The 25,262-nt window shown below is 34.9% G+C and overlaps 1 protein-coding gene across 19 annotated transcripts in view; it reads right to left on the bottom strand.

Moving 5' to 3' along the window:
- Positions 1–797: 797 nt before the first annotated feature.
- Positions 798–25,262, bottom strand: part of ATP11B (ATPase phospholipid transporting 11B (putative)) — a 110,881-nt gene continuing 86,416 nt past the window's right edge. For 6 of the 19 annotated variants that reach the window (XM_070243308.1, XM_070243310.1, XM_023623367.2 and 3 more), the window contains 5 exons: positions 21,641–21,706; positions 21,007–21,110; positions 19,557–19,722; positions 5,714–5,847; positions 798–1,923 (listed from right to left, as the gene is read on the bottom strand). In XM_070243308.1, coding sequence (XP_070099409.1) covers positions 1,842–1,923; positions 5,714–5,847; positions 19,557–19,722; positions 21,007–21,110; positions 21,641–21,706 — 552 coding nt within the window. In that variant the 3' untranslated portion in view covers positions 798–1,841. Of the gene's footprint in view, positions 1,924–5,713; positions 5,848–13,642; positions 13,769–16,880; positions 17,014–19,556; positions 19,723–21,006; positions 21,111–21,640; positions 21,707–25,262 lie in introns of all 19 variants that reach the window. The other 13 variants (XR_011429068.1, XR_011429070.1, XR_011429065.1 and 10 more) reach the window with 3 other exon arrangements.

Genomic DNA, 25,262 nt, shown 5'->3' with positions numbered 1-25,262 from the left:
TTTCCAGAATAACAGTATCTTCCTAAACCCAATTTTGGAATATCTAAGTTAAAGCAGAACTATTTATGAAAATTAATATTTAGGCTAAAATTCATAGCTTTGCATTATTAAAAGGCAAATGCTATCTTGCAAAAAATAAGTTTATCAGTGAACAAAAGTAAAATCTTAACTGTTGACTCTACATTATTTTCTCATCAGCCCAATTCCAGAAGTCTCATATTCATGAAACGGGAAAGGGGTGGAGGTTTGTGCAATAAAAATATAAAAAGGAATTAGCATATTCTCAAGACAAAACTTTTGCAAAACCTTAGTTAACCATTCCATATAATTTTAAATGTATATGTACACAATCATTATATGCCTAGGGCTGGGTAATAGTTCTTAGACCAATAATCATCTCCAAATTTCCAAATGTAAACAACATTACTTTTTGTCAAAACAAATGACAACACTGGATCGACATGATAAATTCAGGATGGAAATTAACTACTAAAGTGCAGTAAGTTAATTACAGTAATATGTACCTGATTAATCATTCTTAGCATTTAATTTATTGCTGCCATTACCTCACAGAATTTAGCATTTTAGCCTTTGTTTCATTTACATCCTATAGCCACACCTGAAAATATACCTTATAATTGGACACTGGGCAAATTTCACTTTACTGTGGTGGTATGCTGTAATTTGGATAATGTATACTAACCTAAAAATAACAGGATTCTCACCTAAAATCCTTTATTCTAAAATCTAGCTTAAAGAAAGGCAAGAGCAAGTCTAAGTTAGCCAAAGAAAGAGGCTTTTCTCTTTTTATTGGCTTAATTACGCTAATATTTTTATTTGTATAATTAAAAGTATTTGCAATATTTAAATCCTGTCCAAATTTTTTTTTATTGATACAGTTGAACTTGACAACAGTGTCATAAAATACTATAAACAGAGCTTTCAGATAGAGAGAAAAAAAGCAAATAGAAATATATTAATCAGATTAAAGCATGCAAAAGATCCAATGATAAACACATTAAATAATAATATGCTAATGGTATATAATTTACACCCTAACGGTTCTTCATATTCTGTCACAAAAATATTAGTAAACATCATATTGAAATTTGGCGAATGGACTTGATTCCAGTTTACAGATATGAGATATGGTACACCGCTTGCATGTAAATGGTTAACTTTACTGGTTGTGCTACAGTACACAGAGAGAAGTCTGGTATTCCTATGTATTTACTACCAAAGTGCAGGAAAAAACGGTTGGAAACGCATTCTCCTAATTTGCTCTGTGAACTTAGAAAGCATTAATGAATTAACAACATAGGTCACTGAGAGACCAAAATTCCTTACTATTCACATTAACTTTTCTCATGAAAAGCTTCAAATATAACTCTAATAAAAAAATAGAGTTTTCAAGGCAAACTTTTCAGCATAATTTACAGAAGCAGATTTAAATAGAACACTCAATAACCAAGCTAATACTAAAAAATACAATTAACTAGGAATTATCTCCCTTGTCTATCTTGATATTAAAATATAGTGGCCTTAGCAAGAGGCTGAAATGCCATTAAAGAGTCCCATAAGCACAAGGGACAATCCAGACAAAGAGATGGAAAATGTCTCTTTATTCAAAAATTTTAACATGTTTAGATTTAAATTCAGGGGGCTGGAAGGGGCTCGTGTTAATGCTTTTTGTTTGTTTGCCATTATAACTGAGTGGGTGTGAACTACTCCCCGAGATTTCAGAAAGCAAATCTGAGGAGCCAGCACGGCCATTACCAGGATGATCATGCTGAATTTGAGGAAAGGAGTTGAAATGGCTCCCACAAAGTACTACTGCCACTTTAACAAGTGGATGATTCCATTGTGGAGAGAGTCAAGATGCTCCTGTCGTTGCTACAGAAAGGATCCGATGCACTCCATAATCTAAAGTAACAGGAAGAGAAAAGTTTAGCTCACCAGGACCCATGTTTTAATTAAGAAAAAGTAATTTACTCTGAAACTTAAGACCAAAATGCAATTTGAGTATTAAAATAGTCACTGATTCATTTTTAAATGCTAAAGAGAAGTTCTTCATACTAGCATTGAATGGATATTCCATTTATATCGTATAAAAACTTGGGAAAAATAAGGCTCTAATCATTATATAAAAATATTAGCCAAAGTTCAGACATTCCTTTGCATTAAAACAATTTCTAGAGGCAGTAAAGCATAAGACGCTCTTAAAAATCTTAACAATTCAGTAAGAAATAAGTATGTTTTAAGAGGTATGCATATTCAGTTTTACTGAAAAGCAACTAGGGTGTATTTTGATATCAGAGAAGCAAACCAACAAACAAAAATCCCATTTATCAAAAGTATGGAATGAAACAGTAGTATGTTCATACTATATTATTATTATTTTTTAGCTATAAATCCTATTCTAAAGATTTTAGTATAATTTGCTCGCACGTAGTAAATGCTTTATTCAATAGGTATCAAAGATACCTGTATGTCACTAGGGTTTTCACTTCACGAAAACAAGTGATCCTCTACTGGTCTGGAAAAATTAACCACTGTCTGAATAATACAGCCTATTAGCAATCCATTACATAATATTTTATTTGCAGCTGTGCTAATTTAAGCTAAAATAACTCAAGAGCAAAAATAGCTCTCCATGCTTAAAATAGCCTAACCTATTTCAAGGACAACATTAGGATTACCAAGGCTAAGGTGCTTTTCTTAAAAACTAAAAGCACTTAACATTAAATACATTTTATGTAACTTTTTCCAGGGTTTCCACTTTCCTTAAACAAAAATGTTAGAGGAAGAGACTAGCTTTTTGGGTTTTTTTTGGTGAGGAAGATTGGCCTTGAGCTAACATTGGTTGCCAATCTTCTTTTTGCTTGAGGAAGATAGTCCCTGACCTAACCACTGTGGCAGTCTTCCTCTATTTTGTATATGGGACACTGCCACAGCATGGCTTGATGAGCAGTGTATAGGTCTGTGCCTGGGATCTGAACCTGCGAACCCTGGGCTGCTGAAGCGGAGTGCACAAACTAACCACTATACCACTGGGCTGGCCCCAAGAGACCATCATTGAAAATGGCCGAAATTCACTTTTACCAAATAATCTGCTGTTTCCTAGAGATTCTGTATGTAGATCAATTTTATATCAATTAAGTGAGCACAGTTGTAATGAAGTTTGGAACCTAGAAACTCTACAAAGTTGGCAAAGAGGAAGACAAACTAGCAACAATCATACCAGTGGTTTACAGGTTCTCTAATTTTTATTAGTTTCCAGAAAACCTTAAATAATATCTACCTTAGTTTAAGGAAGGCCTTGTTTACTACTGTCTCTCTAGCACCTAGAACTGTGCCTGGTACATAGTAGGCACTCAGTATTTGTGAAATAAATGAATGCAGTGAGACTGAGCATTTCTTTGAGTAAGTACTTATGCAAGAAAAAGTATGCTCAGACACATGACAAAACATAACTATCAACACCCCAATTATCTGGAGTCCTTTCCACTCCCAAACTGCCTATATTTTATATTAGCTTTTCTTCTTTTCCAACCATTGCTTACGTAGAAGAATCTTATTAGGTAAGTTTTCCTTCATTTTTGATCTTTTCAAAGCACATAGGTGCGTTCGTATGTTAAATATCATATCTGACAGAATATTAAAAATCTGAACAACATATTAACTATTATCTCCTTTCTATTTAGAAAATAGTTTTAATTAAGATAAAGTAACTGTTGGTAAAATAATAGAGAAAATCATTTATTGTGAAGTACAGCCTTTTAGGGTACAATATGGCATATCCTTTATACAGCACCCCGATGCTGCCTTTGAAACTGAGCTTGCAATAATGGCATATTTCTTTGATGACAACAATTAATAAAATGCAAGTAGAATTTTTGTGCCTGCATAGTAAAAGTTTAGTCAGCAGAGAGATCTGTCATATGAAAGCACTAGCTGTATTTCTCAAGTGATGCCCATTACCTCTGACGTTTCATATGTTAATGAATCTAAGGACGTCTACATTTTGTAATAGATGCATCAACCTTGCCTTCCTTTTAAATTAGAATGAAATAAAAACATAGAACAGAGGCTGTTCCAAAATCAAAACAGGAATGCCAAACATATTTCACTAAGACAATTACGTGTAAAAAACAAAAACAAAACTCTACATTTCAAAATGACTTTCAGAGTTTAAATATAATGTCAATGGATCTATGGCAATTTTCATCTAGCCCTTTGAGAAGCACCGAGTGGCTCTGCATACTGTGTGATTTTATCCACTAGAAAAAATGAACAGATCTCTAAAGACTTATTAGGTTATTCATTTGAAGAATAAAGGGACATAAGACAGTAGTAACCAAAAATACAACCTGAGATATCAGACAAAATTGGAAAGGTATTTATAGTCTGTCAAATAAGACACTAATTACTATTAAACATTATATTAGAAAAATAAAAAAATAAAGTCTTACAAAACAAAAGCCACAATTTTAAGTGAAAACAAGTACAGATGATAACAGCCGTCTTCAAGAGAATATGCCAAACTAAATCTCATTATTCCTGGGGCAGGTTGAAAAGGGATAATGCAGTATAAAAATGGCTATGTGAAGAATAACGGAGGCATATTACCTAAATAATTGTTATCAAGAAAAATGGGAATATACATGAAGCAGAAAAATATTTTTTGGCTCATTTAAAATTAATTCTAGTTATTTTTTTAAATAGTGAAGATGCATATTGTCATTAAAGAGACCTTTCTGTTGAAGTAGAAATTTTAAAAATTCCGTAGAAGTTCAATAGTAGTCTCTTAGTCTAACTTCCACCTTAGTTCTGCACACTAAAGCTATCTTAAATAAAATATAATTATAAATTAAGTCCTTCTGGAACTTCCTTTGGGAAACTCATTGGCCTAGCTACATGACAGTGCTGCTTTCTTATAATACATTTTATAATACAATAGTGTAAGTCAAAACATAAGTCCCAAGAAAGTTAACTGCTCATGGTAATTCTTTTATGTAGAATAAAATTACCACAAAATGGAATCACAGCATTATGGAAATATTTTTGATCATACTTTATAATCAATAAACGGGGACTGAAACTATAGGCATTATATTAACATAAGAATGCTATTTATAAATGCAACTGTACCATAAAGACATGGCCATAACTGAAGGCAAAGTGGGAACTAACAACTTTGCCAGTTACCTGAATTTTATGATACGTGAATGACATCATACTCATCATTTTTAAAACACAAAGTTAACCACATATTAAAAATTCTTTTATCAACAGATAAAAGTAGTGCCTCCTCCACCCTTTTCCCTGCTCTTAAGATACTTGTTCCAATCTCTTCCAAGCCAAGGCACATGACACTATTCACATGGCACGCTGTGGACTATGGAAATCACCATTTATATCTGCCCATATGTAACCCTTCACGCACACCAGGACACCGCTGCTCTGCTTTTGGGAATATGATATCATTCACCTTAAGAACACCAAGGTGTGAAAAACGTTATTTCTACTCCTTAACATCCTCTAAATAATAATATGTCTCTTCGGGAAACAGATGAAGGAATGAATCCATTTCACTTTCAAATAAATTTAAGCGGCATTTGCCAAAAAAATTGGTATTTTTTGTTATGACCCACAAAAGCAAGCACTGATAAATACTCATCTGCAGCAAAGGTTACTTAGAGAAATTTCACACCTGCTGACATGGGTCGGACTACATCTTCCTATTACTCGTTCCAGCATTCTTCCAACAGATGCGCACACTGTTTCTCCTTCTGAGAAACAGCACATGGAGTCCAAGCACTTGATACTTGAATTTGTTTCAGCAAGCTGGAGGAGTTCAAGCAGAAAAAAAGAAGTTATTTACAGATTTGGGCTTCCAAAAAGCATTAAAAAATATTACAATAAGCACCTTAAAACCAAAGTAACATATACAAATATACGCTTTCTATAGTATGGAAATATATGGGAGGCTTTAAGAGTAATCATACAAAAATATTTAAAAGGCACTGTCCTAAATTAGAGGTTGAGTACAATAATTATATAACAACAGCTGGATATTATTTAAATCTGCAAAGATTTTGGACTTTAACATTTTAATAATTTATTATGGCCAAAATAATTTACATCAACCACTTGGAAACTTAATGCACTCTAACTCTTTTCCATTTTTGTTTAGGTGAAACGCTCCTACAATTTCAGTTAAACACGTCTAGCAACTGAGAAAAGTGGAGCATGAACGATTTGGCAGACTGGGAAATGACAACCAGGCAGGACCTACCCCCAGTCTTCAACAACAACAGTAACAGCAGCAGCAACAATACAGTCATGTGCCGCATAAGGACGTTTCAGTCAACAATGGACTACATATACAACCGTGGTCCCACAAGATTAGTACCAGATAGCCTAGGTGTGTAGTAGGCTATAACATCTAGGTGTATGTAAGTACACTTTATGATGTTCGTACAACAAGAAAATCGCCTAATGACACATTTCTCAGAACATACCCCGTCGTTAAGTGACTCATGACTGTAGCAGCAAACACTTTATATGTAGTGTTTACTATGTGCCAGGCTCTAAGCACTCTACATATATCCAGTCCATAATTATCCTTGAAAAAATCAACATTTACCTTAAATTGCTAAGCAACTATTAAGTGCTAACCATGCTCATAATCAGATCATCTTGCTTTTTAGAAATTAACTAATGGTATAAGTGACTAAGAAGTACTATTAAGATTTAAAATTGAATTAATTTCTGAAAGTGTGCAAGATTCATATGGATTCAGGGATAAATAATCCAGCAAGATAATTTAAAGCCATACTCCTAATAATTTTAATCCTGTTAAAATGAGGGAAAAAATGGTTATGACCACATAGCCCAATGAATCCCAACCCCAGTTTTGACACAATCAAGGGTACCCCTCAATTTCTCAAGGGTTGCCATTTTAAACAAACTTATTTTCATTCACTCTCCTTTACATGCATAACATTGCATAACAAATCTTTTGAAAGTATGGAGGAAGAAAGACAACAAAAATAGATTCATTACAGTGTTGCAATTCACAAAGGTTGGGAATCACCAAGTGTCTAGTGTACGTGTGGCAACAGGGGACATTTGTGGAGACACTCACAATGGACAGAAGAAACGGATGGGATGGAAAGTAAATAACCTGGTATTCTGAACCTAAGCAACTGGTGTGGGCCTGCGCAATCCTTGCGGAGGGTAACCCTACCAAATACCAGGCAGACAAGAAAGCACGGTTCCTGTCTGGCGATTACCAGATGGTGCCAGTGTCCTAGGATCTGCTAAACACTGAGAAACAGCCAACTTTTACTTCTTTCATTGTAATACCTTGGTTTAGGACTGTTTATGGTACTGATTCTTAAATTGTGTTTTGTGAGATGTTTACAGAAACTTCACGAAAAAAAGTTCTTGGCCAATTAAGTTTGGGAGACACTAGTTCAACAAAAATCTACATTTTAGTCTAGACTTTTTGAGTAAAAGACTGCCAATAAGTCAGGATGCATGATCAGTCTCCAGAGGGAGAGCTAGACAGAGGGCAATTCTCAAATTTGGTTTTTCAGTAAACTCCCTCCTACTTAGGAACATTAATATTCAGAGGAATAGTTCAGGAAACGCTGGTTTAGGTAACAGGATTTCATCAGTCTTCAGTTTCCCCCTTGGGTCCCTGGGCTCTGATTCCTCCATCTCAAAATCAGGACTCTACAGCTCCTATGTACTCAAAGGATAAGGTATGACACCTCAAGGAGGCCATTAAGGCCCTTTATAACCTTACCTCATGCTGCCTTTCCTGCTCCACTTCCCAATGCTCCTGTGCAGTCTGCACACAGCCAACCATGTGTTCCCTGCCTATGGGCACATGTCAGGGCCTGTCACCAATTATTGTCAGAATGCTGACCCCTACACCAAATTCAGTTTAAATACCATCATCTCCATGAAAGGTCCCTTACCTCTCCAACTATCAATAATCTCTCTCTCTCTGTATTCTATTCCACTGCCTGTGTGCATCACTTAAATGGCACAAGCACTTAAATTCAACTTCTATTTATTGAGTAAGGCACTGTGCTGGTTCCTACAGGGGGTAGCAATCCTACCCTCAATCTAGTGAGTTAAGGGTAAAGAAAAGGGTGGGAGATAAGTCAGGAACAAATAATAATGGCAGTTACATTAACAGGATGTTTACTGTGAAGGTGCCAGTTATTACAGAAGACATTTCTCATGAATTATTTAAAACTTAGAACAACCTTTTGGGATAGGCACCAACTCATACCAATTTTACAGATGAAGAAATGGACAGGTTAAGAATTTGTTCAAGGTCACCTAGCTGGAGCTTGAGTCTTGGTTTCTTTGATTTCAAAGCCCAAACCTCTTTACTATGCCATTATACTGCCTTCTTATAATTATAGTATGAGGCAGGCTACAAATATCAAAAAAGAGGAGGGAAAGCTCAAACCCAGCTGTCGTTGTTGGTATTAGTGGGAGGGCATGAAAGATTCGATAAAAAAGATGGCATTTGAAATACATCTTGAAGACTGGATGGGATTTCAATAGCTGGAGATGGGGAAGAAAGAGCATCTTGGGCTAAGCGAAGAGAATGAGTAATTGTGTGTGGGCAGAAAAGCATGACGTGTCTTCAGCACACATTTAGCATAAGTGTAAGACAGAGTAGTTATGACTCCTCCTCTCTTGCAAAAAGACCAGTGCAAATCAAAGTGTGACCCATGGATGAGTGCTGGTCGGAAAACACTGTCACTGGCCAATGAGGAGATAAGTGTTTCTGGTCTGTGAGACTAGAAAATTTTATGGCAACTTGACAGAATATTTTTATAACTGTTGAATCTGATAATAATTTAAAAATTGGCTTATTTTATGTATCTTTTGAGTTTCATTTCCTAGTAATTCATTTTTATTGTATTTTACAAACGTATTGGTCTGCAATGGACTGGAAATTAAAAACAACAAAACAAAACAAGAAAAAAACAAACTGGTCCTTCATCACATTTATCTGGGGAGCACTGAACTGGACCAGAAACTCAAGAGAGCAAGGAGTTCGTCTGGTACTTCTTAGTTTAACAACATGTGGCTTTGCCTAGGTAGCTGGTGCTCAATCAACTGATAGGGATTCACTGAAGTTGAAAGCCATAAAGTCAGCAGCATTTGAGTGTCCACGTAGGTGCAGAACACTGCTTGGGTCTGGATCTGATTTTAGGTAATCATCTTGCTTTGCATTCATCACCTTTCACTTTAAAACCTAAGGACAGGTGATAATATATGGGCAACCCAAAAGAGAGTAAACATCTCGAAATGTCAAAAATATTATAAAGAAATGACTCCTTCAGATCACTTTTTGAATTAAGCAAAATATATTTCCTTTTTTTCTTTACTTAAAAAAAAGTCCCAGCTGCTTTGAAAATACTGAATGCTGGTTAATTGTGTTTCCGTAAAGCTATCCACAGAAAACAGTATCCTGCTCTCCAGCAAACCTCCAAGCTCTACCACTTTCCCACAGACAGATCTCTGATCTCATATTCAGGAACTGGAAGCCCAGCGAGAGGACATGTAGCCATAGCTGCTAGTATAACTGGGAGTGGGAATGGGGGAGAGCATTTAGATCTCATTTCATTCAAAGCAAAGCGAGGAAATCATTACCTTTTTTTTTGGGACTACTTATAAATACCAGAAAAGAAAAAAAGTAAAGTAATGGGAGTAAGACTCTACCTGGTGGCACCAAGAAGTAACTTTTAATTTACCAGAAATTTTGACTGGTTGGTGAGACTCACTTTCCAACACACTTGCTTCCCAGGAATGAACACATAACTTAGAGCTGGAAGGGCTGCCAAGCAAAACAACTGTGGAGATTCAACATGACTATGTATGGCTAATATCAACTTCCATCTTGACAGAACTGGCCTTTTGAAATAAATTCTGGCTCACTGCTCTCATTTCCATTATTTTCATATCAATGGTGGTAAACATTCAGAAGTTTCTCCCATTGCTTCTATAAACTATCTTCCTTAAATCTGCTAATGTTAGAAAACTGTCATATATTTCTACATTTTTTAAGTGACTCCTATGACATGTTACCTGTAAAATCAATTAAAGTTTTTTAAAATTTAGATAAGAATTATCAAACTATTAACCATATTTGTTCTTTTGCCCTTAAAACTGTTTCATATACTTCATAATCAAAGTGAGCACCTTACATAGCCTTAAAGGAGCTATTTGGGAAGAAGCCTTAAACTAAAATTAGGAGGGGAAAAAAAAGATTTATGTTTAAGGAAATGTTTTTCTTTTTAATGTGAAATCAAAAACAAGCAAATATTACTGATTTCCAAATTTGGTTAAGAATAATAAAACTTCTAAAACAAGTAATAGCTTCACCTCATTATTTAGAACTGCAAAAGGTGGCTGTCTAGCGATGGCATTTAGATAAATGCTGTTATCTCACTCAAGGTCTGTTTCTCCAAAACATGTCTCAAGCTCACACTCAGTCTTCTAAACTCCCTTCCTTCTTTCTCCCCAAGTGAAATAAACAATGACTTTGAAAGGTAGCTATAAATATAAATAAAATACCTCCAAACTGTCTTTTAGGCATCTCCAAAGAGGAGGAAATTTCTGTATGTGTTGCCTAAATTTAGTTATGAAAATAACCATACAATAAGAATTCTATGTATTAGGCAAGCTTATTTTGATAATTTGGCTTATTCCTAGTTTCAAAAAGACTGAGGCCCTTTTATTTTAATAATGTGGCTACATAAATAACAATACACGACTAAGAATTTGTAGTTTAGGTGAAGAAGAGTATCAGTATCTGTGAAAAATGATAAAATTCCCAATTTTAATGGAGAGGGTAAATCAGAATAGCACTAACTAATGAACTAAGCCATGGCACAACTGATGTTAAGAATTCAATTTTCTAAGTATCAACCATTTACAGCATGTCACAGGATAACTATTTGGTAGAAATAATTCAATACTAATATTTTTCCTCATTTCAACCTCCAGATGAAAAAACTGCTCAATAAGTCTGCAAAGATTTGAAAATAAGATTAGGTTTGTGAATTGTCATATTTATCAGGTATGCATCTAGGTCCTGCTATTGGTGGCAGACTTAATATTATTGGTCTTTTAAATATCCAATTCTATTTGTTTACAGAATTTTATTGATTCAGAAAAGTGTAGCTTTTAGTGCCAAACAACTAAATATGGGCCATTAAGGTTTTCTGTTCCTTTGTAGTTCACTGCTTTGTTAAATGAGGCAGTAGCTGTAAGTATCTTTGTCACAGGAGAAGGGGCCTTGTAGTCAGCTGAAACCGTTGAAAATGTTTGTTGCTGTTGTTGGTAGCCGGTTTCAGGTGTGGGGTGTAAGCACCCTGGTCCACAACGAGAAAGGTCAGCAGCTCCAGCTTCCTGTTGATAACTCCATGGTTGCTGGAAAGAGGACATCCAGAGCAAGGCCAGGAATTCAGAGACAAAGAAAGGACAAAACTATGGACGCCTAAGAGGCAGGTGGCAGCAGAGCGAGATAACTAGAAGACCCTAGCCCACGGCAACATTTAGGGCTTAGCATAACACTCTGCCTGATTTGGCAAGGCTGAGCAGATTTTGATTAGAAAAACAACTGCCATTTCAAGATAGAAAAAATAGAAGAGGAATATTATATAAGTTATTTTTTTAAAGTGATTTTTATCTCAAAATTTGTGCCAAAGGCAGAAATACGTGAGAAGAAAAATAATCAAGATATATTTTATTTACCAATTAAAATTCAGTGATAAGCAGAAAAAAATTATAGATCAGGGCAACACCCCCAGCAATTCTACTAAAATCACATTCATGGTTTGGGGGGCCTTCTGGCTTCTTGTTTATAGGAAGAGAGACCGAACGTCACAAGATGATGAGAAAATTCACTTATCATCCCTTTCTAAAGGCAACCATAACAAGGCCCCTGTTATTTAATAGGAGCATTCTAAGAACCCAGTTCTCAACTGTACTGTACATTTAATGGACATACTAAAGCAGAGCAGCAACCAGATCCATGTCTTATGAAATATCCATTCCAACCTTTGGGGAACTTTTATGACAGAGGACATAATGTTACATTTTTAGTATAGTTAGGTCCCAAGTGGATTATCTGCTTTGTAGATTATACAGAGCATAATATAAATCCCAGCCAGCTCCCCCTCTTTACCCATTGAGCTCTTTGGCTGAGTTTTCCTTGCTGCCTAATCAGGGCATGTTTTGTTTTTGTTTTTGTTTTTTTTTTAAAGATTTTTTTATTTTTATTTTTTTTATTTTTTCCTTTTTCTCCCCAAAGCCCCCTGGTATATAGTTGTATCTTCTTTGTTGTGGGTCCTTCTAGTTGTGGCATGTGGGACGCTGCCTCAGCGTGGTTTGATAAGCAGTGTCATGTCCGCGCCCAGGATTCGAACCAATGAAACACTGGGCCACCTGCAGCGGAGCGCGCGAACTTAACCGCTGGGCCACGGAGCCAGCCCCCAGGGCATGTTTTAAAAACTAAAAACCTTTCTGTATTTATCAAAGCAAAATATAAGATAAATATATTGTACAGATAATAAGAAGCATCGCAAAACAAAACAAAAATTCAGAATTCTTTTGAATTTCTTTCAATTAATAATGACTTAGAGTTGATTAATCTTCAACATTTTCCATTTAGGGCAATTTACTAAAGGAATATAATTTTAAAAAAATGTCTTCCAGAATAATTCAGATTTTTCAAACTATTATACCTGTTCCATGGTCTGATTTATAGTAGAGTTAAAGAATTTACAATCTTCAAGTAGCTTTGTTTTCAAGTTTCACCACTTATGAGGGTTTATCTCAGATGAGACAACAGCACCTTCTTGACCAGTGATTACAATATACAAAATGGCAAACAGTCCAAGTAAAAATATATTATTAGTAAGAATTTTTACCCTCCATAATTATTACCAATTAAAATATTTTGCATATCCCAATTAGGTCTAGAAGTGGTTGTTACGGTTTATTCCTCAAGAGGGGAGCGAATCAAGTCCTCATCAATTCATACTTCTTTATACAAAGATATAACTATGAAAGTTTGTGAAAACTAAGAACTGAGAGTTTGGTAAATATCAGTCAATAGAAGATTATTCCATACCGAGTCCAAGCACTCATTTGATCATTCAACTCAAAAGGTAGACTTAGGTAAGTAATTTAGTGTCTAACCACATTAAGATGTATGAAATGATACACAACTACAACTTCAAGTGGGAAAACTGATTTCAGAAATAATAGAAATAGCACGACATATTTTCAAAAGGAGAAGTGAAAAGAAATAATTTCTTGAATATAATAGGTTGTGAGAATAACTTATTAGGTTAGAATTTGAGGTGAAATATGATTTAACAATATAACTCCAAAGAAGGCTTAATAAAATTTTCAGGGATGGACATACAAAAAAATGTAAAGATCACAAAAAAGGAAAACAAGTAAACAAAAACAACATACGAGAAACAGAGGAGGAGTTAGTAAAGTAAAAACTGAAATGTCAGGCCAGTTCTCCCATAGCATGCCCCAACGAGAACTTAGCGGATATGTGCCAGAAGGTCCAGCGCAGTACTACCTAGTGCACGCAAGAACTGTCCTGCTGGCTGCAAGCCTCAGCTAGCAGGTGCCTACTGTCCTCCCCTCTGTGCTTGCTTTCAGCAAATTCATATGCTGAGCTGACTGAACCCTTATCTTCTTCCATCTGGAAGGACAGAAAAGCAACAAGTCTCAGATTACAGAACAATACTCTCACTGGTATATAGGGTTAGAATCAAAACAGCAAGTTGGGGCCCACAATCTGTGAGGCACAAATGAATGTTTGCACAACACCACATTCATTTACTGTCACAAAAGAGAGCCAACAGCAGCTTCTTAAGGGTTATACAACAAAGCACACAAAACAAAGCCATGATATTCCACTGCAAAAAGTTAAATTAAAATCAGGTTTTCTTCACTAAAATTCAATTTCTTCTATTAAATTCCTTGCCATCAAGATGTAGGGTTCCTGTTGCAAAGGTATGTCCCATTTCACACTTCTCAGGTCCCCTTTTCAGCAGACTTCTCTATCCTAACTGGACTTCAGGGGAGTAGAAGGGTCAATCACTTGGCCTTTCAAATGTCAGACAGTGGGTAAGGGGGTGCTGGATTGACTTGATTTATTTAACAAAATTAATTTAACCCTTAATTTGAAATATGTTTTTTTAATGAGAGTTTAATTTATACAAATTTCCATTATTTGCTTTTTCTATATTTGTATTAGAGACCTTCTAAGGAGTATGTAGTTCATAGCCATACTAATTTTAACCTTTCTTAAACTATAAAAAATGTCCTCAACGAATAAAAACATGTTTTTCCTCATTTCTATGCGTTTTCTCAGTTTTAGGACTACTAATTATTTCTATGAAAAAAATGCTATAGTGAATTTCTTACATATATAGAAAATAAAGTAGAATTCCTTGGTTTCAAAACTACAATAAGTTTATGTACAGATAGTTTATTATTACAGCTTTGCCTATAATACAGGGAAGGGGAAATACTCAAAAGAAGTTTTCTTTTATTCAAAAGAATGTTGTTAATAGTTTTGTATTAATGGTTCTTAAGAAATACTAACCTGATGAAAGATGTGAAAGGTCTATTTGGTATCTGCACAATTTTCCTGTCACAACAGTAAACAAGCTACTGTGGATCACACCCAGGAATACTGTTCAATGCAGTTTAAAAACAAGATGCATTCAAAATTCACAGCATGTATCAGCAGACAGATGCAGGCGGGCACTTGTTCTTTGTGCAGCTATGAGCAAATGCCCACTCAGTGGTCACTCACTGCTCATTTAAGCACTGTTATTTCTGCCTGGCCTTTGACTAAGCATAGTATTTCTTCTTTTTGGTTTTCTATGATGCTTATAGTAAGTAAATAGTCCACAGTACGTAAAATGATCATTTGATAGGTGAAGAACGTGGAGGCTCAGAGAGGTAAACTAATTAGGTTAGGACATACAGGGAGCAGTGCCATGGGCAGCTCTAGCATTCGGGCCAACTGTCTCCCCAACAGGGCTCTTCTCCTTTTGTTATACAACCTGATTGAAGAGCGGCTTGCAGCAAAGGCAACCTGACCAATATACTCTGCTCTCATTGTGTTCTTTCACAGATGACCATGAAGTTTACTACTTTATTACATTATTACGGAGTCTGGGATCTCTTTAATTTATGATCTCCTTATTTCATTCTTTTTTAGTCTGTTATTGCTCAAAAAATGTGGCTTGATTTAAGCCAACGTATGTGAAAATATGACTTCATAAAAATATTAAGACTATTCACAATATGAAAGTTATCTTCACTTGACAAGAGTTTGCCGGACTGTTCTTTCAAATAATGAGCTCTCCTACTGCCTTAGAGATAAATGATTAGATGTTCAAAAATGTGATAAACATCCACTGTTTTCAGAAAGGCACAGATAAAATGTGATATACATATTTGGCTCAACCAAAGGCGAAAGTAAATCTTCAAATTGTTTTGACTTTAGTTCTTGTTTTAAACATGAAATTTAGTTGACTACCATTTGTTTGTTGTATGTGTGTATGTACTTATTTATTTATTAATGAGGACGACTGGGCCTGAGCTAACATTTGTGCCAATCTTGCTTTATTTTGTATGAGGGACGCCAACTACAATATGACTTGATGAGCAGTGTGTAGGTTCATGCCTGGGATCCGAACCTGTGAACCCCAGGCTGCCGAAAAGGAGCACAAAAACTTAACCACTACATTACTGGGCCACTCCTGACTACCACTTGTTTTAAACATGAAATCTAGTTGACTACCACTTAAACACCCATTTGTATATTCATCTACAATTATTACACCTTTGTAATTCAAAGTAGAATATTTCAAAGTAAAATATTAGCTTGAAGCTATAATAATAATTAAAATGGAAAGGTCTGGTAAAACTTTACAACAGCTCAAAATTATGAACTCATAGAGTTACATAAGAGGTCATTTAAGCAGTGTTTTGTCAAAGTCATTCATCTGATCAAGTGAACACAGACAGATCAGAAACCTTGAGAATAAAAAAGAATTTAAAAAATATATATGATTAAGAATTCACAAGATACTGACAAGGTGAGAAATTGAAGAGTGCCAAAACTAAAAAAATTTAGTTATACTACTTTCCCTTTTCAAATCAGACTGGAGATGAAGTTAATACATAGTTTTGGTAACGTAATACCAAAAGTCCTAGGATTTAAGCTTTCATTCTCTTTCATCAAAAGACACTACTGGTTATTTTTTGTGAAAGCTGACAGAATGGATTTGTCTGTGGAGATAAAGGTCTATATAAAAGATACAAAATATATTTTTCAATTTATAGACGTACTAAACAATAGCAAGGATGTGAAATGCTTCAGTAGCCGCTACAGTGCACAAAGACAAATACGCACATCTATTTACAATACAGAGTAAGGCAAGATAAAAAATGGGCTACTCTCACTTGCAAGTAACTGAAACTTAAAACTAAATTTTACGATGAATTTCTGTAGCTTAAATTACTCAACATGCAGGAGCATTCTTAAATATGATAACATGACAAGCAGAAGCATTAGAATTGTGCTAGAAAGATAGGTACGGTATAAAATATATAACAAGGTACAGATCTCTGTCTTGTTATCATGCTGAATTTTCTTCTCGAAGAAGAAATGAATATATGTTTTAGGTTTTAACATATATATTAATAAAGGTCAAATTAGACAGCTGTGCTAACAAAATTGCCCCACTCATAATTCATGCCTCTGCTCATCTTTTGAATACTGTTTAGCTGACCTTTAGCATGCAGAAGAGTTAATGAGGTTCTACTCCTCCTACTCTACCTAATTTTGCTCAGCTGATTCCTTGCCCTCGACAATGGCTGCAGTGCGATGAACTCGTCACTTAAAGCAACTGTGTTGGAGTACATCTATAAGTGGACAGAAAAGGGATGGGACATACAAGTCAGTGGGCTGTATTCATCACCTAAGAGACAGAAACAGGACAAGCTTTGTAAAGACATCTGTTCCTACAACAGCAGGAAACATCATATACATATACATGACTGACATTTGTAGAGCTGCGGGCTTTGCCATTAAAAGTATTCTTCACTCTTAATATCATATTGTCATTCTGCAGAAAAACAAAGCTTAAAATAAATGCTGACAACTCTTCTTTTGATAAGATTTTTCTTGCTACTTTTGGTGAACAATGAAGTAGCTGACAATTTTCTAAATGTTTCTTTATCATTTGAAATCAGAAGTGACAGTATAGGCTGAAATAATAAAGATTACTTCCTGTAGCAAAGGAATAACGTCACATATAGGCTTTGAATGTCCATATACTGTTTCAGCAAAAAAACACAAAAATCCAGCAGGCTAGAAGATCCCTGAGTGGAAGGAGGGATTTTCTCTTTAGATAAGACCACAGGGGAACATCTGGTCAAGTCATTTAAAGGTGAATTTAGTGGGGCAAAAGGGGAGATTATATTGGCTTTCACATACAGATAAAATGATTGACTTACCACACACTCCATTTTTAATCAATTTTAACCTATGGTAAAAGAACCAAAATATACATAAAGTACTTTTAACTTTATCTTGTCTAAGGGTCCACCTTAAGGTACCAAATATTTCCTACGTAGTCCTTTAAAAAAGAGGCTACAGAAAAGGTAACAAGAACTAATTGTATCACCTTTTATTACCATTAAGAAATCTCTACAAAAATGCATCATAAGTTTGCAAATGCTCTGCCTAATGTAGAATTTCTAAGGATAAATGTAAATAAATCTGATTATTTACTTTTATAAAGAGTTAACTTTTAAAGTGATGTCATTACTATATTTTGGTGAAATATAATTTTATATAGGCCAAGAGGGAGAGACACAGGTGTTCTCCATACAATGGATTAAACATAGTACTCTTTTACTGTAAGTATTTATCTCTGAAGATCAAAAAAACAGATAGGCAGACCTTTTTTTGATATATATTTAAGTAATATATTGCAGAGTAGAAAAGTTTGTCCATACTAATATAAATATAAGCATAGGCAGAAAGAGTAATCAGATTATGCAAATCTTTTCAAGCCCACGGGAGATCAGTATGACAGAGCAACATCCTCATTGTCCTTATAATTATGTTTTTCCTGAGGACTTACTACATACAGGCCCAGGGTTAGGTGCTTTATATTTGTTATCTCTACCAGTCACGTAAGGTAGTAATGATTTTACAGAGAAGGAAATTGAGGTTTAGGGAAGTGACTTGATTAAGGACATACATTTCATAAATGGTTAAAACAGTATTTGCATTAAGTTTTTCAGGCTTCAGAGGCCTATGCTGCTTCAATGGTGTTAAAATGCGTATTGGCTAGGATTGAGTTACCAAAGCAAATAAACCTTAAAGAAATGTTGATATGATCAACTGAAATTAAAACGAATACACTGTTTAGGAAGCCTAACTCAAATCACTAAATACTTAGGGAACATATTCTATTTGTAGAACATGCAACTAAAATTTCAAAATTTAAATAAAATGTGCTTCCCATGTAGCAAATATGAGGAAAAAATCTCAACCTAGGCAGAACTAAATGATTAATAAACTCAGTTTTTACCAGGGCATAAAAGTCGATTAGAACGTATTCTTGAGGACAGGTATTCAATGCTATGCTATGCTATAGTTAATAGGACAAATTAAGATAGATTTCTAGCTCATGTCCAGGTCAAATATATAAAAAAGGCACATTCAACTAAACAGCTATCATTTCTTGAGCATCTAGTATGTGTTTGAACATTATTTCATTTAAATCTCATTATGAAGGCACAAAATAGACATTTCTATCATAATTTTATCCATGTGGAAACTGAGACGTAAAGTTACAAGCTACCCAGTGGTAGAACTAAGTTTTAGACTGACAATTATCAGGCCCTAAGAGATATATTCTTAAAAACTATGTAACATACTGCTAATATTTGCTGTACTTCAATATTTATTAATGTGTTTAGTGAGAATATATTTTATAAAAATCCATTCTGTGAAAATTATTTAACCAACTTATTTCATACTCTTTTATTGAAAACAATATAACCTGAAAAAGTATTACTCTGATTCTAATGTTTCTAAAGACATGGATATATATCCCAATTATATATATAGCTGATAGAATACTGTGATAATATTATTTAAAACATATTTACTGTTATAATAGGGACATAACTTGATAGTTTTATATTAAAAATCTGCAGTTCTGCTAATAACACAATGTAAGTAAAAAAATTATAATTTGTCAGCAGTCATAAAATTAGTAGAAACAATAAGAAACAACTTAAAAAATATCACATTTAACAATTTTATATTGTAAAATACTTGATACAGGAATGGATAATTTCCTATTTTCTGAGATAAGTAAATTACAGTGACAGCTATGCATCTTTAAAGATCCCTAAATAAAAAGATATTGTATATAAAAAGTGGTTACCTGTGCCTTTTCAGTATTTGTAGGATGGAGCAGTCGGTCAAATACTTTCTTCACAATATCAAGAAATAGACAAGTAACAACCATGAGGATTATGGCAAACCAAGCAGAACCACTTGATAGGAGCTGAATAAATACAAAGTACATATTTTGGGAGCTCAAAAATGGCCTGCAAAGAAAAACATGGGCTTAATAAAAGTAGAAACTGACAAAACAGTTTCTTAATCAAGACATCATGTGAACTCACTATATTTGAACATTACCATTTCTAAGAATACTCCAGAAAAATGTTCAAGGTTTGGAATCAGTATAATTTTGTGAAGTTAATAACTAATAAAACAAAACAGACTTTATTGTTAAAAATAAAATCCAATTTAATCACTTTCAATGACAACCACAGTTTTTATTATTAGGAAAGTGGCAAGTAGTTGACTAAATAACTCTATCTTAGTGGTAATACAGACCTAAGAGACCAAGAAAAGCAAGAAAAAGTATGTAACAAAATATTTTCTACTAAGCAAGTAAAAGCCTGATTACGCAAATCGTAGGTTGAAAAGCTCTACCTAAAGCCTTTTCTCTCTAAATGTATTTTAAAATAAATGTATTCACAAATACTAGTTCTACATAGTAGTAGGTATTGTCAGGGCACTTTTTGGGTTTTTGTATCTATCATTTCAAAAGAATATGGGGAAACACAAAAAGAAAGGTAGAGATAAAGTGGAGTGAAAACAAACACGACAAATTATATTCACGAGTATCCTTTTATGATCTTAAACGGAAATTAATATTTAGCTAATCCAAGTTTTTTTGCCTGCCTTCTGTAATTTTTTTGCCTGATACAGGAATTAAAGGCACAGCAGGTAAATGTAATATAAATTCTCCAAATGAGAGACTTTAGTTGTCTATCACTTACCAAAGAATCTTAGGAGAGGTATTAATTTTTAATCTATCATAGTAGCTGAATATCTGATTTTACCAATGAAGATAAAGTATACTATTTATTTTTGAGAGAGAAGTTAATTCATTCATGAAAATTTAATGGTTCTATGTGATTTATTTTATTACATATATTAATAAATAATTTAGAGGTAGTATGGCTGGTGTAAAGAACATTAATTGTGGAGTAAAACAATTAGGGTTTAAATCCTAGCTTTGTTACGTTTTAATCTTTGTGACTTTGGGGCTCAGTTTCCATACAGAAAAAATGGGGATAGTAAGATTATTGTGATGAATCAACGTAGTATCTTAGGTAAGACACCTAGAACATAGTAGGTATTTAGTAACTCTTAGTTTCTTTTTTCTCCTTACTAGTAAGATCAACTGAAAGAAGTAAATTCATCATCAAGATAGAGTCTCAACTATTCTGAGCAGAATTTGTTCATTATATAATCTATCACAATAAATTTTTATTACAGTAGAATCAATATAATTAAAATACAATATAGTCACTCACCAGAGAATCCCTCCATAAAACAAAGAAAATACAAAATAGAATATAATAGATCCCCAGGTAACAAGATGGTTGACCCAAGTCCAAAAATGAGTTTCCAAAGCCATCTGAAAAAAAAAAAATTAAAAAATTCTTAATATAAAATAATACATCTTTAACTTCAGATAAAACTCAAGAATAAAATGTATTAATTAAAAGTAACTAAAGTTCCTACGGCAAAGTTCCTCAGAAGATAAATATTAATGAATTCTAGTATGAAATTGAACAATTTCAAGTTTACAATATTTTTCTTCTGTGAGAAAGCAGCATTGAAATTCCATGAGTACTTTATTCTCAACTCCAAGGCCTAAAACAACTAGTGTTGTCTTGCATTACATACAGACAAGCAAAATTTCAGAGATGAGTATTGTGGGGCTAACCTTTATGTGACCATAAAAATCAGCTGAGGCTTTCCAAAACAATGAACTTAAAAAAGGCTTTTTTGACAAAAATTAAAATTATTAAAATAGCAATCAGTGAAACTATTCATGAGTGAAAAGGGGAAAAATATCTATTTATGGTTAAAGAAATGAAGAAAATTAACTACAAATTATACAGACACAAAATGTGTCCAATGTTCCTAATTTCTGTACCATACCTTTACTGTGACTGTAATAACCATGACTGTGAAGACTAAGGTGCCAAATGTCCAGTTTCCAAACATCTAAAAAAAAGAAAAAACTATTATTGCATTACGTGTTAACAGGATGCTAAACCAGACGTAAAGCAAAAAGTACCTTCAGTCTTTACAAAAAGTCACTTGCGTTATTTAAGCCAGTTATATCTGAACTCTGTGACTAGATTAGTAAAGTTAAAGGAGTATGAGAAGAAACACCAGAAAGCATTATTATGTTTATTATTATTATGTACAATGACCCTTCGGGTAACAACATCAGACTGGAAAGCCAAAGATGGGTTAGGAATTGTGTGGCACACTGTGTTTTAGTTAGAATGTTCTTAGCTGTTAGTGATTGCTTTATTCCTGTCACATAGTAAAAATAACAAAACTGTTCAATCACATTTATTTTCTGAAACCATTCCAACCAGAAGTTACAGCAGATCACCTGCCACTGTATTTTTGGACACAGAGTAGGCAGAGCAGGAAAAAAATTTACACACAAAACCAATACCTGAAAGGAAAGATAATGGTCAATGGAATTACTCCTCGAAGGACTCCATGTAAAAATGCAGTTAATGCCAGTCAGAAAGTATTCCCCTGGGCTTTATAGCCAAAACTTACTAAGGTTTATTAAAAATGCAGAATCCATTCCCAAAGAATGTCAGGATTTAATTCCCACAAATAAGAACACAACTAAAAGTTTACGTTAATTTAGTTTACAAAGTAGTCACAGTCCTTACCATCAGTTTAACAAAATTATTTAAAAGGATCTGTTTTTTAATTATAGATTTCTAACAATTAGCATTTATTTGGCAAATTAATTAACCTCTTTCCTTCACATCTTTCATTTGTAAAATGGGGAGAAACCTTATACGTTTCTATAAGAATTAGAGTATGCAAAAAGGATAGAGTGCCTAGTATGTAATAAGCAATCAATCAATAATAATAATCATCAACAATAAAATATCAGTTTATTTGTCAAGAGGAAAAGAATGGAAAAGTCATATTGAACCTCTCCTTATTTTCTTGCTTTTATGACCTCTAGAAATGACCTGGAAATACTGAAAATCAGTGGGTCTCACTCAACTCAGCTCTTGGAGGAGTGTCAGTCTCCTCTTTCAAGGCTACGAGGACAGCCGGAGAACCTGTGCCTGGAAGTGGTAACGACCACACACATCTATCCTCAGTAACTGGTTTTACGGGGCCCAGATTGGAGCAAGCTACGTGGTATCTTCCTAAGAAGCAGAGCAGGATTTAGGGCTCCCTCTTAGATTCAATGCCCTAGAGAGAGCTGCAGAAACACATTCACATGGTCTTTTTCTTTTTTTTTTTTTGATAAAATTGGCAAAAGTAATGTATTTCAACCACAGTCAGTCAGTTAAGACTGCTCTCTCTTTCCATTCTGACTTCCCCCTGAGTTAGGTAGTGATGAAACGAGTGGCAGGGGGCATTTTGGGGATCTGGCTAAAGAGAAGTTGAGTTGGGCTTATCACATTGGCTTGGGTTAAGTGGGACCTATTTATGTCACTCACAGTCACTTTCATTTAAATTAGTATTTCTCGTTGTAGGTTTTTTCCCTTAAAGAGGGCCTGCCAAAATGTTTGAGGTTTAGACTACTAAACCTGGATCTGCCCCTGCTCAGAAGAGACGGACATTCAAAACACTTTATATCACAATCTATCTGTTTTCTGGATCATTTCTTCTAACTGAATTTGTTACCTAATTACCTAATAAAGCCAAACTTATATTTTGAATTAAAAAGGATGATTCATTATTCATTTGTACACTCAACAAATAGTAATTGAGCATTTATTATTTGCCAAGTACCATTCCAGGCCTTGGGGATAAAGCAGTGATAAGATAAAGTTCTTGATCTCATGGAACTTACACATAGTAGAGGCGACAGATAATAAATAAATAAACCTAAAAATATATACTTTCCGGTAGCTATTAGTGCTATGAGGAAAAATAAATGTAAGTAAGGGGTCAGGAAGTGATGGAAAATGAGGGATATGGCATTTTACTGGAGCAGGCTAGAAAGGAGTACTTGAGCCAGTGACATTTCAGCAGACATGGATGAACAAGGAGTCAGTCATACGACCATGTGAGAGAAAAGCATCCAGGCAGCAAAGCAGCAAGTGCAGAGGCGCTAAAACAGGAACAAACTGGTCTGTTCAAGGAACAAGAAAATGAGTTTGGCTGGAGCAGAGGAATAAAAAGGAGGGTGGTAGGAAACACAGTTCAAGAGGTAGATGGAATGAGACCATAGTGGGATTTTTTTAATACTATGCGAAGAAACCCCTGGATGATTTTGATCATAGATATATGATCAAGTTCTCATTTTTAAAAGATCACTCAGGCTGTTGTGTAGAGAACAGACAGCAGGAGGGGAAGAACAGAAGCAGGAGCTGCAAGGAGGCAGTTCCTATGGTCCCGGAAAAAGACGGTGATGATTTGGACTGTGGGGATGAGGGGAGAAGAGGAAGCATTCAGGAGATGTGTGACATTAGAACGAATGTGACCGCATATGGACCGTGAGAGAAGTGCAATCAAGGATGATTCCCAGACTTTTGCCTGAGCAGTTGGGTAAAAGGTGTTTCATTTATTAATATAGGGAGATTGGAAGGGAAATGGGTTTGCAGAAGACATAAAAAAATTCTGTTCAGTTATATTAAGTTTGAGATTCCTATGGGACTTATAAGCGAAGAAGGTATGTAGTTACTTGAACCTGAGGAGAGACTGGCAGAGATGTAAATTTGGGAGTTTTCAGTATACAGGCAGTACTTAAGCCATGGGAAGGATGAGTTTACCCTGTGTACAGATAAAGAAGATGGCATAGCACTGAGCCCTAGGCCTCTACTCCATTCAGGGCAGTGGTTCTCAAGTAGGGGTGATTTTGCCTCCCCCAGGGGACATTTGGCTGGGTCTGGAGACATTTTTGGTTGTCATATCTGAGGGGGTGCATGCATATGTGCTACTGGTATCTACTCGATAGAGGCTAGGCATGTTGCTCAATATCCTACAATTCCTAAGATGAACCCCCACAACAAAAAATTATCTGGCTCAAAATGTCATAAGTGCAGAGGTTGAGAAACCCTGATTCTGAGGGTGAGAAGAGTGAAAAGGGACAGTCGGTAAGGAAGCCAAAGTAAGTTACAGAAGCCAAGAGAAGACAATGTGGGAGGCAGAAAGGCTTTACAAACTGTGCCCAATGGTCAAGTGCATAAGGGCTAAGACACACTCTTGGATTTAGCAATGTAGAGGCGGCTGGTGACCATGATAAGAAACCACTGGATGATTTTGATCATAGATATATGATCAAGAATATGGTTTTGATTTGACTGCTGGGGGCAAAAGCCCCACAGGAGTATATTCAAGGGGGAAGAGGACGCAAGGAAGTACAAATAGCGAAAAAGCGATAACTTCGTCAAATTTTGTTCTAAAGATACACAGCAAAATGTAGCCAGAGCAGTCTGTGGGTCAAAGAACTGTGGTTTTTATTAGAAGATGGGAGATATTAAAGCATGTCTGTATAGTGATTGGTTTGATCCAACAGAAGGTGACAGACTGATGATGAAGAAAAGAGAGGATAATTGCAGGA

This window comes from Equus caballus, chromosome 19 (genome assembly GCF_041296265.1).
Source record: "Equus caballus isolate H_3958 breed thoroughbred chromosome 19, TB-T2T, whole genome shotgun sequence".
Classification (NCBI taxonomy): domain Eukaryota; kingdom Metazoa; phylum Chordata; class Mammalia; order Perissodactyla; family Equidae; genus Equus; species Equus caballus.
This window is presented reverse-complemented; position numbering and strand designations above follow the sequence as displayed.